Source organism: Pararge aegeria, chromosome 13 (assembly GCF_905163445.1).
Source record: "Pararge aegeria chromosome 13, ilParAegt1.1, whole genome shotgun sequence".
Taxonomy (NCBI): Eukaryota; Metazoa; Arthropoda; class Insecta; order Lepidoptera; family Nymphalidae; genus Pararge; species Pararge aegeria.
Genome location: NC_053192.1, coordinates 677,525 through 693,355, shown reverse-complemented (window position 1 = coordinate 693,355; position 15,831 = coordinate 677,525). Strand labels below are relative to the sequence as shown.

Genomic DNA, 15,831 nt, shown 5'->3' with positions numbered 1-15,831 from the left:
TCAAGATCTTTCCGCTTGGCGATCCATAATAAGTAAAGCTGGCATAGATGGTCACGGCCCTCAGCCGAGGTTATGACGTTATGACGAGAAAAAGAACTTAAATTATAATTTAATTCATTTTGCTCCGTTGTAAGCGTTGATAGTTGTGATGGTAGTTAGAAATCCGGCATTACTATCGAGGCGACCTATTTCAATCCCTCTAACTTTTCTTAGCTATGTGTGATTAACAAGCGAATAAATTTTGGTTCTTTATCGGAGAAGGAAGAAATTTTGAGGAACCCTGCATACCTGACAGTGGCAGGGAAGAGAGTGTGAAGCCCACCAACCCATACTTGGTCAGCCTGGTGAACTACGGCTTAAACTTTCTCATTCGGAGATCCGTGCCCTGTAGTAAGCTGCTAATGGCTTGACAATGATAATGATAATGATGTTTTCGTTATTTATACTCGTAAGTACAAACATACCCAGGTAATGGCTCACCCCATAGCTGTTTGCTACCCTAATTGTTAATATGCACGTTGTACTGAGTCAGCAGGTTGTAGCCTTTGGTTCAAAAAGCTTTATTTACTACCACAAACATAATGATGTATTACATGATTAAGTTAATGTTACTCTATCTATAGCTGAGCAAAACGTGCATCAAATAATTACTTTCCGCGTCTATTATAAAAAGAACAATGCTGCCAACTATTGTGCGACTTTTTTAATATAAAAGTAGTATTGGTACAGTAAACGCATGTAGGTACCTTTAGTTCTTTATATTTCCCTTCTGGGTTTTTCGAAGGGCAGCCAAGTGTGACTGATGTTAAATATTATCCACCCTTGTTCCATTCAATTTTTCGGTAAATATCAGTCCCCCAGCGCGGAAATATGTCTACGTGTCTACGTCTGCCAACTGTTTTTTTTGGGGAAGGTAGAATAGGAAAATATAGCAATTTTTCACAAAGAAGCCGGTGTGCCATCAAACGAGACCTCATTTTTAAAACTAAAGAAGGATTAAGGGTAAATATATGTATACTTTTTAACTCTTTAGGAACAAAAATAAACTAAATTGAATCTAAAACGTACAATTCATATGTTCTGTATATCTGTAGGAAAAGATACACAGGGATGCTAACGAGATTCTTAAGAAAAATTAAAATATTACTTCAAAACTTTACTTGAAAAGCATTTATATTCTTCTTTTCCTTTTGGAGATTGATGGAAGGTAGGTTTTCGATGTATAGAAAAACTGTCACAATCTACATTAACTTAATTATATGGCTTAAGTTTAGTTAAGACACATGTTCTTCTCGTCCTATGCAAATTAGTAGGTTCGAGCAACGAAATAAAAAGTCTATTTGAGTTCGTTGAATTCGTAAAAATTTAGTAATTTATTGAGAGTCAAAATTAGTTTTAGATCATTAACTTATACCAGAAGAGTTGTCTCAGTATTCATCAGCAAACAACGCTTTTGAGAGAATTATGGAGAACTCTCAAGCAGGTTTCTTCACCGTTAAAGCAAGTCATATTTAATTTCTTAAAACGCACAATATAACACTGAAAACGTAAGATAAACTTTCCAGGAATCGAACTCGGTTCCCCCGAAAGGGAAGAGGAAGGGGATATTAGGTTATCATAGCTCTTTACAATATCGGTCGTGTCTTGACAGACACAGGAACACAGGACAAACAAATATATAAATAAAGTAAAAATATCCTTCAGCAATGTCCCTAACTAACTCCCCTAATACTCTGCGAGGAACCCTTATTTTACACCGAATACTGAAAAGGATAAATTATTTTTTAGATTGCTTTTTGAATTCTATCGCTTGAAAATACCTCGCTCATTAAATATAGCAGTGAACCTTTCCTTCCAAAACTAGTGGTGTAACTTTCTAGCTACATGTTTTATACAATCCAATGGCTTGGAAAAGAAGCTTGGCTTAACAAGATAAATATAAGAAAAGAACGCATCTCCACATTTTAAATCTAATTGCTGTATAGGGAAATAAGTATGTTTCGTAAGTAAAAATCGAAAATTGCGTCATTCGTGTCCGAACTCTTGATATATTTTGAATAAGTGATATTCTACCGTGCAAAATTTTATTACAGCATTAAAATTACTCCTACCCTAAGCCACAAACGGAGATTGTAATATTGTTTCACTTAAATTAAGTTAGCTATTTACGATTTAACGAGCCGATATTGGCCAGTGATAATCAAGTTACATCCCACATCGAGCGCCAAATTTCCTTTATTACATCCATAAACCCAATTAGGTAACTATCCTTTTAATATTCCTTGGTTTACAGGACCTTTAGCATAATTTACTAGAAGAAACTCGAAACTACGTATAATTTATCTTTAATGCAGCCCCATGTTGGGTGCCAAATCATCTACTAGAAATAACCTGTATAATTTTGCTTTATTTTGGAGCACAATAAAGCATATTATACAGGTTGTAAAGGTACTAATAACAGAAAAATTAAACACAAAATATTAACATATTGGTAACAAAATAATAGCGTATCTAGCTAATATAAAGAAGTTTTAATTTGCATCACTTGTCTTGATGAGTGCTCCATAGACGAGAGGCTTTATTACGAACCGCTACATAAACAAAGTACTTACCGGTACCTCAGCATCCCAGTTATTCGATCAGATTATTTCCTAATCACTCAACGTGTATACAAAGTATTTTTGACGAACAAATATCCATTTAGTATTAATATTTTTTACAAATAAATTTCGCACACGTTCTTATTATATTGTGTTGTTTCTTTTACATTGCTTGGTTTTCCGAATTTTTACGGTAACCGACATGCGTCTGACGCAACGGGGCACGACGCACTGGCCGACGTCGACGGCCCGGCGCGGCGCGGCGGGGACCGAACGTAGCTCTTAATAATCTGAATTCGTTCAGAAATGTTGCGCAAATGCCTAAATTCTAAAACGTACAAACAATTGCGTTTCCGGGATTACATCATGGAATCTACTTAGCACAGTACCTACTCATTAAGCGTGCATACGAATATCATCATTTGAGAATGGTTTTATTATTTATTATTTATTTTGTACATAATTTGGTTTGTCAAAATTTAGGTTAATCGTTGCATTTAAAGATTTTATTAGATGCATCATCATCAATAATGCTTTTAATTGATTCATTTTTATAACATAACTTTTGAAGATTAATTGTTGAGGCTTTGTGAGAGAGTGTACCTACTTTCGGAGCTAAATACGAGTACCTCTTCACAAAGATCGATGAGCTTGTGATTTTATTTACCTTACGATGCGATTTGATGTTTTATTTCTACTAGTTAGTAATAATATTGTTCCATTAGAATGATTGAATAAAACCGAATAACTTGTTATATAATATCATGAATTTTCCTACTGATAGTTGTTGCTGGACAAAAATATTAAGAAATAACCCTGTATTTTCTACATAGCTACCGAAAACCCTTCGGGAATCTATATAGGTACTATATGCTTTGAAAGCTTGATTACCTAACATAACAACTATAAAATGAACCGTTTTTTTTTAAGTATGAAGAATTAATTCTAATAATGATTTGTGCCTACCAAGATTGCAGGAACCTATATTCAAAGAAAGGTTCTCTTACGTGTCTACCGAAACGAGGTCACAAAATAGTCGTAGAAACGATTTTACATAATATTTTAAGAGACCAGACCAGTAACCCCAGATTATTTTAAGGTCGCAGCGGTCAATGAACTGTGAAATGTGAAATGTGATTCCTTAAAAACGTAGCATGGGATTCATTATTATAACTTATAAATGAGGAACTTGTAAATCGTATTTATTTATTAGTTCTTACAGATACGCTTGCAGAAAGTCGCGGCTTCACAGCAACTTTTGAACGCAAACGGATCGATAAAGCGGCTACAGGGAAAGCGCGGGAAGTCCATACGGCTCGCCATCTTTACAATACGTCGCTATGGTTACGTTGTTTTTAGTGTAGATCGTAGAATGTTTCTGAAAGATACAGACTTGAATTTTATATGATCATCTTCACAAAATGCAGGTATCTCTGCATTCAAAACTTATCACTCACAACCCAGTTCCATATCTGTACAAGTTGGTACAAATTAGCGGCTTTTTGTGGTAAAAGCATAATTCAGTCATATAAATTCGAATAACAGCGATATTTATGTACCTGCATTCATATTGCTTCAAGTGCCTACTTATGGGATAGTTAACCAACGAATTTGAAAGATCCTCCTCCTTTTTATTGAAAATTGATTGTATAGAACCTTATAACATTAAAAATGTTCAAAAGGATATGGACAACCCCACATGTTTTTTTATAAATGACCGCTAAGGCAGATGGCTGCTTGCCTGTAAACTGAGCAATACATTGCAGGGCATGCCAGGAACACGGCCTCAACGTGCTACCCTGTGTCCATCAATCTGAGGCGAAAGAGTTAAGCCTCATATGCCTGTAATTTCACTGGCAACCGCGCCGTTCAGACCGGATCACCAATAACCATGGCATTAGTACATCCTCGGACGAGCTCTGTTACAAAAAACTGTAATACAAACAATTCATAATATACTAATATTCTGCTCGATTACTACAATTGGCATTTAGCCGGTTTTTTAAATAGGACGTCGTGAGGACATCTCCACGAGATCCCATGGCCATCCCATGGCTTTTACAAATTTATTAGACGGATAAACTTTTACTTATTACCATGCCAGAATAAGTTAAACCTACCATATTGGCCATGGATATCCATGGGTCTATTCTAGGCTTCCAGTAGCAATTAGCATTTTAGTAGTAGGAGAGTTTTTTTAGTTAAGCACGTAAAAAACTTGTCTCTTCTATGCGGTAGTAGAAGACCTTTTGTGGCAGAATAGTAGTATTTTATGAATTGTTAGTAATAGAGTTTTTTGTAACAGAGCTCGTCCGGGGAGATACTATCACCTTACTTATTTCTGCTGCTAGGCAGAGTTAGTCTGTTTCGGGCTGGGTTGGCACATGTGACTTAATACCTACGCCCCAGCTTGGAAGTGTCCCTCGTATGTCTTGCGAAATGTTGATCTAAGGCCATGCGCTTGGTCCGTCAATTAATGGCGCTAGGGCACCTCCACTTGGAGAAAACACTCCGCAGGTTCGCCTTGGATACATCGGATCAGTTCGCGCGACACGATCTCATTATGCCCCCTCAGTCCTCTCGTTAGCAGGCCGCCGCGCCAAGCGGGTCCGATTGTGATTCACCGCTCGAGATCGACGTACAACTGAATTTATTTACAAAACCCCGCTAAGTGTGAGTTGAACTTGCATGAGACAGGTTTTTTTATTATTTTTTGTTAATGTGGCAATAGAAATACATAGTCTGTGAATTTCGACTCTATCACGATTCATGAATTACAGCCCGCTGACGAACAGACAGACGTGCAGTGGAGGTTTAGCATATCGTAGAAACGGAAGGATATTTACGTGTCTGCGTATTGGTCTCAGATAATTTCCATTGAACATGTTGGACAGGACAAATTTAAATGTGGAACATAGCTACATACGTATAGCTCGTAACTGCCTCAATGATCAAAAGTTAGCATTTTGACCAAAGATACAAGATCCTTGGTCCGAATCTCGAACCGAGCCAAAAATTGTTCGACATAAGGCTTTTCTGTAAAGAATTTTTTAGCCTCGAGTACACCACGCCAATTTCCTAATTGGCGTGGTGAAACCCACGTGCCTTTGAAAGCACGATCGTTATGACCAGCTTCTAAAAAGTTAGCTAGCCCGAGAGTCCCGGGGCTTACTTCATTTATCTTCACGAGAGCGAGCGCAGGTCTGCTCTCTCATGGAGATCTGTCCTATCAACGATGGTGATGTATATAGAGTTATAAGACCCAATCAAGGTCGTGGGTATAACGGTTTTCATTATGAACGATAATGAATAAAGATAACTTAAAATAACAAAGCATTAGCTTTATTTAGCTGTAAACGGCATCACGACATGCTAACGCTGCAACCCACTGTCGTACGCCAGGGCTGCTATCTCACGCAAAATCACAAGACATTAACTAGCACGCTTCGCTGGCTGAGCTGATATTAGCATCGAAGTGGCCGCGAAGGTTTAGTTAACCAATGTGGAAGAGAGAGAAGAAACCTTTAGTACGCTTTGATAAAAAACATCAATGAAGTCGTTCGATAAAAAAAACTAAGTTTTAGTGGAATAGAAAAAAACTGCGTACACGTGATACGTAGAAGTGACAATTCGGAGTTTATCTATTTTGCAGCATTATTGATTTAATTATATACAACAATAAAGACAGATAACCGTGTATGGAGACCTTTAGATCCCGATTCCGATTGCAAGCACAATCGCAGAGCTACTCCTAGGGTACAGTCGCCGAGTAATTACGACGTGGAGTGGGATTCGGGCAAGATTTATTGCGCGAGCCACTGATTCGCTAAGATAGCACGCTATACATTACTGCATTGATTCCACTATAAACTGAAGTAAAAACTCAAGTAGCCTAGAAGTCAGTTATAATACTATAATATATTGTCTCTAATTATTTGGGGGTGAAAATGCTTTTTACGATTAGATCAATCACAACACAACACACAACAATCTTATATATTAGTTTGATATCGGATGTTATCGTTCTTATCGTCTATCGACAATATTAAATCTCATCGGATGTAACACTTCACGTGAGTTAAGTAGGTATTTGTTGCAGTTCACTTAATCCACTGCTCGAGGTAAGTTCAGTTAACCCTCACATCTGATCGAATGTTACATTACATGTACGTATCATAAGTGCCATCTATGGGTTACTTGAATAAAGATGTTTTCGACTTTCGACTTTGACTTAGTGGCAGATCAGAATACAGTTGTCCCCAATCCTCCTCTTCCCGCGGGTATAACCAGTGGCGTGCACTTCATATATGCACAATAGCACTGTCTACCCTGAAATTGATATATAACTCGTATATAAGGAGAATTTTTCCTTTTTTATACAATTTACCTGCAGAATGCATACCCTGGTAAGGAACCCGGTGCACGCCGCGGGTATAACCGACATTGGGCACCAGCGTAGGACTATGCTACTACTACCATGAACCATCTACTGCGTTCATGAACCCGTCTGCCAAGCGTTTTGTTTCAGCGCAAACCCTCTCGTTGTAAAAGGCTTTTGGTCCAGCTGTGGATTGTTGCAGGCTATTAATGTTTTTGATGTTACACTTTGTGTAAGTCCAGTAGATATTCAATGCACTCACAGGCATTCACTCCGCTTACTCTCGCAAAACTGAATAATGATCGCAAAATTGTTGTAAGTAAATGTTGGTATTGGAATAGAGAAACTGCTGAGTTTCTTGCTGGTTTTTTCTCTGTAAAAACTGTGTTTCGAACCGGTGTTGTGTCAAGTCTGCCATGTTTCCAGTGTGTACTAATTTATTACAGCGAAGTTACTGTATAGTATTTTTGTATACAGTTGACGTATTTTTAGTGACAAGGTTGCTTGTAAGCATCGCGCTCCGCTGTCATCTCACGGAAGATAGAAAAATTAATGTTAAAATGTAAATTTTTGGTGTTGAAATTGAGCAACTGCTTAGTTTCTTGTCGGCTTCTTTTCGGTAGGATCCGCCTCTAGAACTGGTGGTAGAGTCACTACTAACTGACAGACTTGAAGTGTCAAAAGTGCATATAGAAAAAGCCTACTTGAAATACCTAAATGAATTTTCAATTGTCTGTTTGAGTAACAAAGTTATATTATGCCTAGGTTCTTGAAATAGATGAATTTTAGAATACTATCACATTTAAACATAGTATACGTAAGTAGATAGGATCGCTGTGGACCGTAGGTCACTGCTCGATCAGCAAGAAGTAATCGGCGGTTCCGCGGCAGCGCGAGCCGCGAGCCTAGTTCCGAGGAACTGGGTCGCGGAGGCCGCGCTCGCGAATATTTAACGAGCTTAGCGATCACTGTGTATTTTTAAAATGTAAGGGCGGATAACCTACTCGTGCCGGATCAAGTGGCGGAGTGGCGCAGAGTGCAGAAATCGTGCGGGAGTACAGAGACTCAAAACGTAGAGATATACAATCTCTACGTTACGCTACTCTTTGATACGCAAGCTTTTGCTTGTTTTGGCAACACGACACGACCTCACTGGCTTTATCAGTGGCTAGCCACCCTATCGATAAAGACATGCTGCTCAGCGATTCATCGTTCCGGTACGATGTTGTGTAGAAATCGATAAGGGATATAAATTTAATAAAACTACCTTTCATTAACAGATAAGACTGTTACCGTATTAGACTGCATCATCAATTACCAGCAGGTGAGATTGCAGTCAAGGGCTAACTTGTAGTAAAAAATTAAAAGTATAGTTGAGAGTACCGGCGCGCAAGTAAAGCCGGCGTACAGCAGGCGTCGCGTCGCGGGCAGTCGAACGACTCCGCACTCCTCATTCGTTGCTCTGTCGGCCGGCCGATTTGACTCACTGAGTACTCAATACACAATAATTCCTACACTTTTTATTGGATGAGATGGCGGTAAAGCGAGGGCCTGTGTTAATTTTTTAAATGATAGCTTGCGGCACTCAAAAAAGGGAGCCGGGAGTAGCGACATGAGGAAATTAAAAGACTCACCTTCTAAATTTTAACATCTGCAGGTTTCGTACGAACTCCAAATCCTACCATTTCACCCTCAAAGTGTATTTCTCTAACTGCCATTCAAAGTTCCGGCTAAATAGATAAGGTAGCCGTTTCATAGATTTAACCTCGACAAACCGGCATACAGACGACACGTTAAGTTTTGAGATCTTCTATTAGTCACTGAGAAAAAGCGTAAATTTATCTGATAAATATGATAGCCAGGTTATCAGTCATTTAGAAAAAAAAAACAAATTAATTCACTTGATGAAATTCACAAACAGTTCATCAAATAGTATGCGGCCACAGTGATCGTTTGATCCGGTGCAATCAACCGTGCCGGGCGCAAGCCTACCGAAGTACCTACCTTGAATGCGCCCAGCAATACATCAATAGCTAGCGAGCGATTGTTGGTATCTGGACCCTAGCAATCATATTAAAAGCATCATTCATAAAGTGGTGGTTGGACAGCAAAGAGTATACCCACAGTGTACTTTTCATATATTGTACACCTATAACGTTAAACAGAAAGTAGAAAGTATTATGAAAGGTAAGTAGGTACCTGCTTAGTCTAGTGCTTAGTAATAGTGATAATGTTTACCAAATCATAGATAATGTATTATTTATAGAGTTAAGTAATTAAGTTAGCAAACGAAATAAAAACGCATTGACAGAAATTAAACGTAGTAATCAATAAGTAAACTGGGGACATATTGTACATACTTTATTTGGTACTTCTTTTTCGCCTACAATAATAAATATTGTTTTAACGTACCTATCCATCAAAAATGAATATTGCTATTGAAGTTTTGTACTCCAGAAAGGGTAGAAGGGGTTGTTAGTTAAACAATCTAAGCAATGATTAAAACCAGAAAATTTTATAAATGACAGTTGTTTGGTCATTTAAATTAAGTATTGTTATTTAAAATTTGAACATGCGTTTCGTTTGGTGGTTGGTTTTTGAACACAATCCCAATGTTTATGTTGTCCGTTCTATATGTCTTTGAAACAAAGCCATGATTACGCCTTACAATTATGGAGGGTAGAGGTAAGGAGAGTCATCTGTGTATATGAAAAAGTGTCGTCAAAATGTATTAAATTAGGATGGCGCCACATTTGCATCAGGGTAACTCTTAAAAGAAGCGCCAAATATAAATATTGTTAGAGTAGGCTTGAAAAATAAACAAGGAAGTATGGAGATACAAGAAAGTAAGGTTATATTTACCACAATATTTTGTACAACGTAAGTTGTTGAAATTCTCAATAATTAACTACTTTAGTCGATAATGACATAAAATTTTTTAACTCGGCATACTTCAATTCATCTACGATTGCTACATTCATACCATACCCTGTGCATCCACCAGCGCCATTGTGGAGGATTTTTGAACTTTTATTTAGCGCAACAACTGGACACTTTTTCAACTTTTCTCCCATATAAGATGACTCTCCTTACCTCTACCCTCCATACTTACAATGAAATTGAATGTGAATAATAAACACTGAAGATATGGCTGTACGGTGATATACTTTTGCCTTTTCTTTACGGGAAGGCATAAAGAAAAAAAAACTTACGGCTGACATTGACATTTGTGTACTAGGATTTGACAATTAGTCTGTCAACTGTCAAGCTCGTTGAAAAGGAATTGAAACCAAACAAGGAAAATACAAAAATTATATTCCTTGTTTTTAATGTTAATAATATACAATAAATTACTTACGAGCACAGAATTCTGACCAATCCGTCCACCGTGTCATAGCTTACTCCGTCCGCGTTCCGCACAAAACACACAAAGTGATGAGGTGAGCCGAAATTTCGTAAGCTTATCGCGACTCGCGAGTTGCAAAGGAGTTAGGCGTAGAAGGAGCAAAGTTGCACTGATGGGCAAACCTATATCGTCTCTAATGTTGCAGATAATAAGTGCCCATGACCGCCGTTCGCGTAATTTGGACAACAGAGCACCCAAAATCAAATAACTGTAGATATGACGCGCCCGGGACCACCGAGCGAAAACCTGCCCACAGTGAGTTACTAACAACATAATAAATGTTCATTAATCGTTGTTCGAGTTATTACAAATTACTAATTTGACTGGCGTTAATTAATTGGCATAATCTAAAAATACAGCTAAAATATAATTTAGATTCAGTTTTGTTAGTTAAAATATTAAATTTTAAAATTAGGATATATTTTTTTTTTGCATTTATAGAATATTATATTTTCATATATTTTGTTGTTTATCTATTTTCAATTAATTCTGTAAGTAATCTGTATGTGAGTACTTAAGATAATGTTGTTTTTCAGAGTTGATTTGCTTAGGGCCATGGTGTCCATATTCAGAAACTGTGATGGTGTATGTGCTTTGCTTACATTGTAGATATGTGTGCAAACTGTGTAGTTACATTGCATGTTAGACTGTGTTAGAATATCATACTTTATACTTGTAGTTTTATTGACCAAATCCACTCTGTAAGGTGTTGCCAGGTGTCTCATCTATTTATATAAATCATCTGAAGTTTTGCAAACTTTTCAAGAAAATAAAATTATGAGCTTATTTAAATAAATATATTATATGCAATGAGAACAAACTTAAAAATGTACATTTACATATTATGTATTTGTATATTATATCATTTTTAAATAAGCTTAATTAGAAAATTTATGAAAGGATGGTTTACATCATAAGACATTAGACAGGTTAAATCAATTAGATAGAAACATACATACCATGACTTATGAGATGTGTTCCAAATGCACTCAACCAGCTCTTTATTTATTAAATAGACCTAAGTAACCTGTAGTAACTATTGTTGTTGTGTCTATGTATTCTTCGAATATCTACTAAGTTAATGACTGAGCCTGCAACTTTGTGTCTTTTTTATCCTGCAAGAACCACTAGTTTTTTTGCATTTATAATATAAGTATAGATGATAAGGTAGTCCCATGTAAATTTCTCTATTACAGATATTATGCATCAAATATCCATAGTTTTTCTGCTTTGGTCGATGGTGATTCTGATTATAAGAATATTTAAATGTAAACTATTATCAGCATTGTATTTATCTTATTTCTAGGTGAAACTGGTGGTTGTAGGCGACGGTGGTGTGGGCAAGAGTGCCATAACCATCCAGTTCTTTCAGAAGCTGTTTGTGACAGACTATGACCCCACCATTGAGGACTCTTACATTCAGCACACAGAGGTGGACGGACAGTGGTGCATATTAGATGGTATGTTTAATATTTTATAGTCATTTTGTTGTTTAGTCTTCAACTAAACAAGAAATATAATATAAAAAGTTGTCATGGGGCATATGTTTGATTAATAACAGGTAACGTCAAATAAGGGGCTATAGGAAAAAATTTGGAGTGTGAACTCCATTTAAGAAATTTATGTCCAGCTGTTTTATGGTTGAAGCAAAGCAAACCAAGCCTTGAAAGATTCCACAGGTAAACACACTGTTTTTGTAAGAGAATCAATTTAAACTGTGAGATACAGCAACTGGACTTAATCTTCAGTACATCAATAAGTTTTATTGAATGATAATCCCTAGTCTGTGCAAGATTCTGGGAGACACTAATATATACAATGGGGTGATTGTAGTATTAATTATCCGGTCTGTCTACTGATTAGTAGATGGACATCCAAGCAATCAGACAATACGGCTGGCAAGGAAGCACTGCAGTAGCAAGAGGTGTGGCACCAGATTTGTTTTTAATTTTTCGTCCTGTGTGACAGATAAATTTCATAGCACTACTGACTAATAACTTAACCCTGTATTTTGTCACCGAAATAGCTTATTAGCCACCAAAATGGTACTTTTACCACAGAAATCCATCAAAGTAGATATCAATCATTTTACTTTCCCTTCCATTCTCTGTAAAAAATACGAGTGACTGGAAAGGACACGTAGTAACTTCGCTTCCCTACCCGTTGCAGTGCTGGACACGGCGGGGCAGGAGGAGTTCAGCGCGATGCGCGAGCAGTACATGCGCAAGGGGGATGGCTTCCTGCTCGTGTACTCCGTCACCGACAAGCAGAGCTTCGAGAACATCCGACACTTCCATACACAGATACTGCGGGTCAAGGATCGGTGAGTGATCAATGCTTCTGTCCAATCGCGGATTTGTTCGAGGACGATTTGTGAGCAATGCGGCCGTGTAATAGTAAGGCTGTAAATGGATTACTACCATCTAAACCTTTTGTGTTTATCTTTTCTTTGTGCGTCGAAGAGAATGTAAAAAATTCAAAATTCAAAATTCATTTATTTCAAGTAGGCCTAATATAAGCACTTTCGAAACGTCAAGTCTGTCCGTGTGTAGGGACTCTACCGCCGGCTCGGAAGGCAGATTCTACCGAGAAGAAGCCGGCAAGAAACTCAGCAGTTGCTCTTTTCCAACATCAACAATTTACATTTTACATTTTAACATTAATTTTTCTATCTCGTGAGAGATGAAAGCGGAGCCGGATGCTTTCCAAGCAGCCTTGTCATGGCAATGGCGCTGGTTGCAGCGAGTCGTACCCCATGCTGGTGGCGGCCAACAAGGTGGACCTGCTGCACCTGCGCGCCGTGAGCGAGGAGGCGGGGCGCGAGCTGGCGCGGACGCTGGGCGCGCCCTACATCGAGACCAGCGCCAAGGAGCCGCCGCTCAACATCGACGCGGCCTTCCACGAGGTAAGCTGCAGCCGTCGCTCCGAACCGACTTACGAACTATAACACGAGGTCAGGTTGAAAAGGACGCATATAATATTTTATTTCAAGAAAACCTTAGAATACCTTGCAACCCTGACTAATTATAATGAATAAACATTAAATTTACATGTGTGATGGCGTATGTGAATTCCTTTAATATTATCTACACGTTTATGTGTTGTTAAATTGACCATAAATGTAACACGGAAGACTTTTTTATTGTTTTTGGTTGCGTTAATGAAAATAACTTACTTCGCCCACAAGAAGTGCAGCATCACTTGAGATGGTAGATAAAAAGAGGCGCGAAACTTTCAAAATATATTTAAAATGCCTGGAAAAGTTCATAAAATGTTATTGGTCTTTTTTTGTGTTCTGATCAAAGCATTCGATTGCGTTATGCATATTAACATTATTTTTGCTAAAACTAAGTCACTATGATATTTAAAACGTTGCACTTAATTCCACATTCAAAGAGTGTGCGTAAAAGACTTAATCATCTACCTTAATGGGTGTCCCTCAAGGCACAATTTTGGGTCCTTTTCTATTTTGATGTATTTAAATGATCAGCGGCATTTTTGATATTTTAATATCATGAATACTGTGATGTCCCTTTCTTAGTGGCCTTGTAAATCTTCTTTTTCTTAAGGTCAACTTGAAATATGTCTTTATTCGAATAGGCTCATAGATGGCACTTTTGATGCTTACATTAAAAAGGTGTAATGATACCGATAGCTACATTCGAAAACTTAAAACTTCTTTTTGGTATGAACATCTTATATTGTGATTTAAAACTACATGCTGTATTAAATGCAATCTGGTTCGAGTAATAATTTATGCCCAAGCATTTTCATCATTTTAGTAATAATATATAGTATACTTGGACTTTATAAGCCTTACGTTTAACACAAACTTTCAACTTTTAAGAGTCATCTCCAAGATGCCAACCGGTAGTTTATTGTAAAATTGTATATCTTCTATTTCCTGCAGAAAACTTTATATACTATTTATTTTATTGCACAAGTTTATTGCAGTGATATTTTTTGTTAAATCCTATAGCTCTAATCATATATATTATATATGCAAAATTTGTTTGTTTGTCCTTCCTTCACGCCATCACTAAGTAACCGATCAACTTGATTTCTGGCACAGAGTTACTTGAAAGGAAGAAGAGTAACTTAGGCTACTTTTTGTCCCTGGAAAACAAACGGTTCCCACGGGATTTGTAAAAACTGCTGTTACTACTGTGACACTCAAATATCGTAGTACCCCTTGTGCAAGAACCTCGTGTGTGTGTGCAGCTCGTGCGCATCATCCGCAAGCACCCGCAGCAGGAGGAGAAGCAGCGGCGCCGCCGGAAGCTGTTCGCCAAGTGCACTCTGCTCTGAGCCCGCACGCCCGCACGCCGTGCATCTACTCGCGAGATAACAAGTCTAATAACGTATTACTATAAAGACTACATTTCCTCACTTGTGCTATAATGCACACAATCTTTTTTTTTTAAATTTTAGCTCCTTCTCAAATTGTTAAGAAACAACTAAAAACACACTCGCATAAAGTAAATGTGTTTTTGTTGTTTTTTTTATCGCACAGATTTTTTTAATATTTTTAAACCATACTTTTATACTTAAAAGGAATGAAAAGATTGTTCATGTTACAACACAAGTGTGAACATATTGACTTTAGTGCCGCTGTTATCATCTGACTCTTTTGGTACCTCTTCTGAATCCGCATCTCTTCAGCTATTAAGCCAAATTCGTGCTGCCGCCGCTACTGACTCTGTTTGTGGTAATGGCTTTGTCTTCGTCAATCTGAAATGAAGCCTCATGTGCCTGTAATGACACCGGCAACAACACTCTTCAGATCGGAACAACAATACTGCTTGGAAGCAGATATATAGTATGGCGGTAGTGCTTCGTAGATCCGTTACAAAAGGCTATGAGATGTGCGTGCACCTTTGTCAGTTTTAAAGCAACTGAAATATTACAAATTCGATTTACTTTCGAGAATCCATGTTTCGACAACTTTTTACCGTTGTTACCGAGCACTACAGCCAAAGAGTTGCTGACGACGCCGACACTACTCACATGTTAACGGCGGTACTGAAAGCGCTGTTACTGCGTTCACAAACATCGCGCGACTTTCAAATTTGATTTGTGAGCTCGTGTGAAGTACGCGTGATTTGACTCCTGTATCGATCATTATGGTACGGAGTACGCGTAAGTTTTCTACCTACGTTTACTTTCGACCGCGCTAAAGTTAGCTACGATTTGGATGGTATCGAAGGAGCGCCATCTAGTTATAATACTTGGAAACAGTATTGGAGACAGTACAGTATAATCACTAGATGGCGCTCTTCTGATACCATATAAATCGCTGTTAATTATCTATCATCTAACATCGCTATCGAATAAGCAAACGTCGATAGGCGTGTTTAATTTTTTAAGTTGTCAAACGTGAGTAAGGTATGTTAATCCACCACATGTATATGTATATAAAGTTGACAAATCACATTTGCTTGTCCAGT

General features: G+C 37.7%; 2 protein-coding genes across 4 annotated transcripts in view; one reads left to right on the top strand and one right to left on the bottom strand.

Annotated features, from left to right (window-relative positions):
- Positions 1–10,520, bottom strand: part of LOC120628692 (tip elongation aberrant protein 1-like) — a 30,883-nt gene extending 20,363 nt beyond the window's left edge. Inside the window, exon 1 of one of the 2 annotated variants that reach the window (XM_039897254.1) lies at positions 10,337–10,520. In XM_039897254.1, coding sequence (XP_039753188.1) covers positions 10,337–10,373 — 37 coding nt within the window. In that variant the 5' untranslated portion in view covers positions 10,374–10,520. Of the gene's footprint in view, positions 1–2,612; positions 2,802–10,336 lie in introns of those variants that run through there. The other variant, XM_039897255.1, reaches the window with a different exon arrangement.
- LOC120628693 (ras-related protein M-Ras-like) lies at positions 10,246–15,550 on the top strand. 2 transcript variants are annotated; one of them, XM_039897256.1, is made up of 6 exons: positions 10,246–10,418; positions 10,530–10,639; positions 11,691–11,844; positions 12,554–12,707; positions 13,127–13,289; positions 14,606–15,550. In XM_039897256.1, the coding sequence occupies exons 2-6, from the start codon at positions 10,601–10,603 to the stop codon at positions 14,690–14,692; spliced, it is 597 nt and encodes a 198-aa protein (XP_039753190.1). In that variant the 5' UTR covers positions 10,246–10,418; positions 10,530–10,600; the 3' UTR covers positions 14,693–15,550. The 2 variants fall into 2 exon arrangements, with proteins under 2 accessions (XP_039753190.1, XP_039753191.1); XM_039897257.1 differs by lacking the exons at positions 10,246–10,418; positions 10,530–10,639 and adding an exon at positions 10,915–10,969.
- Positions 15,551–15,831: the final 281 nt, after the last annotated feature.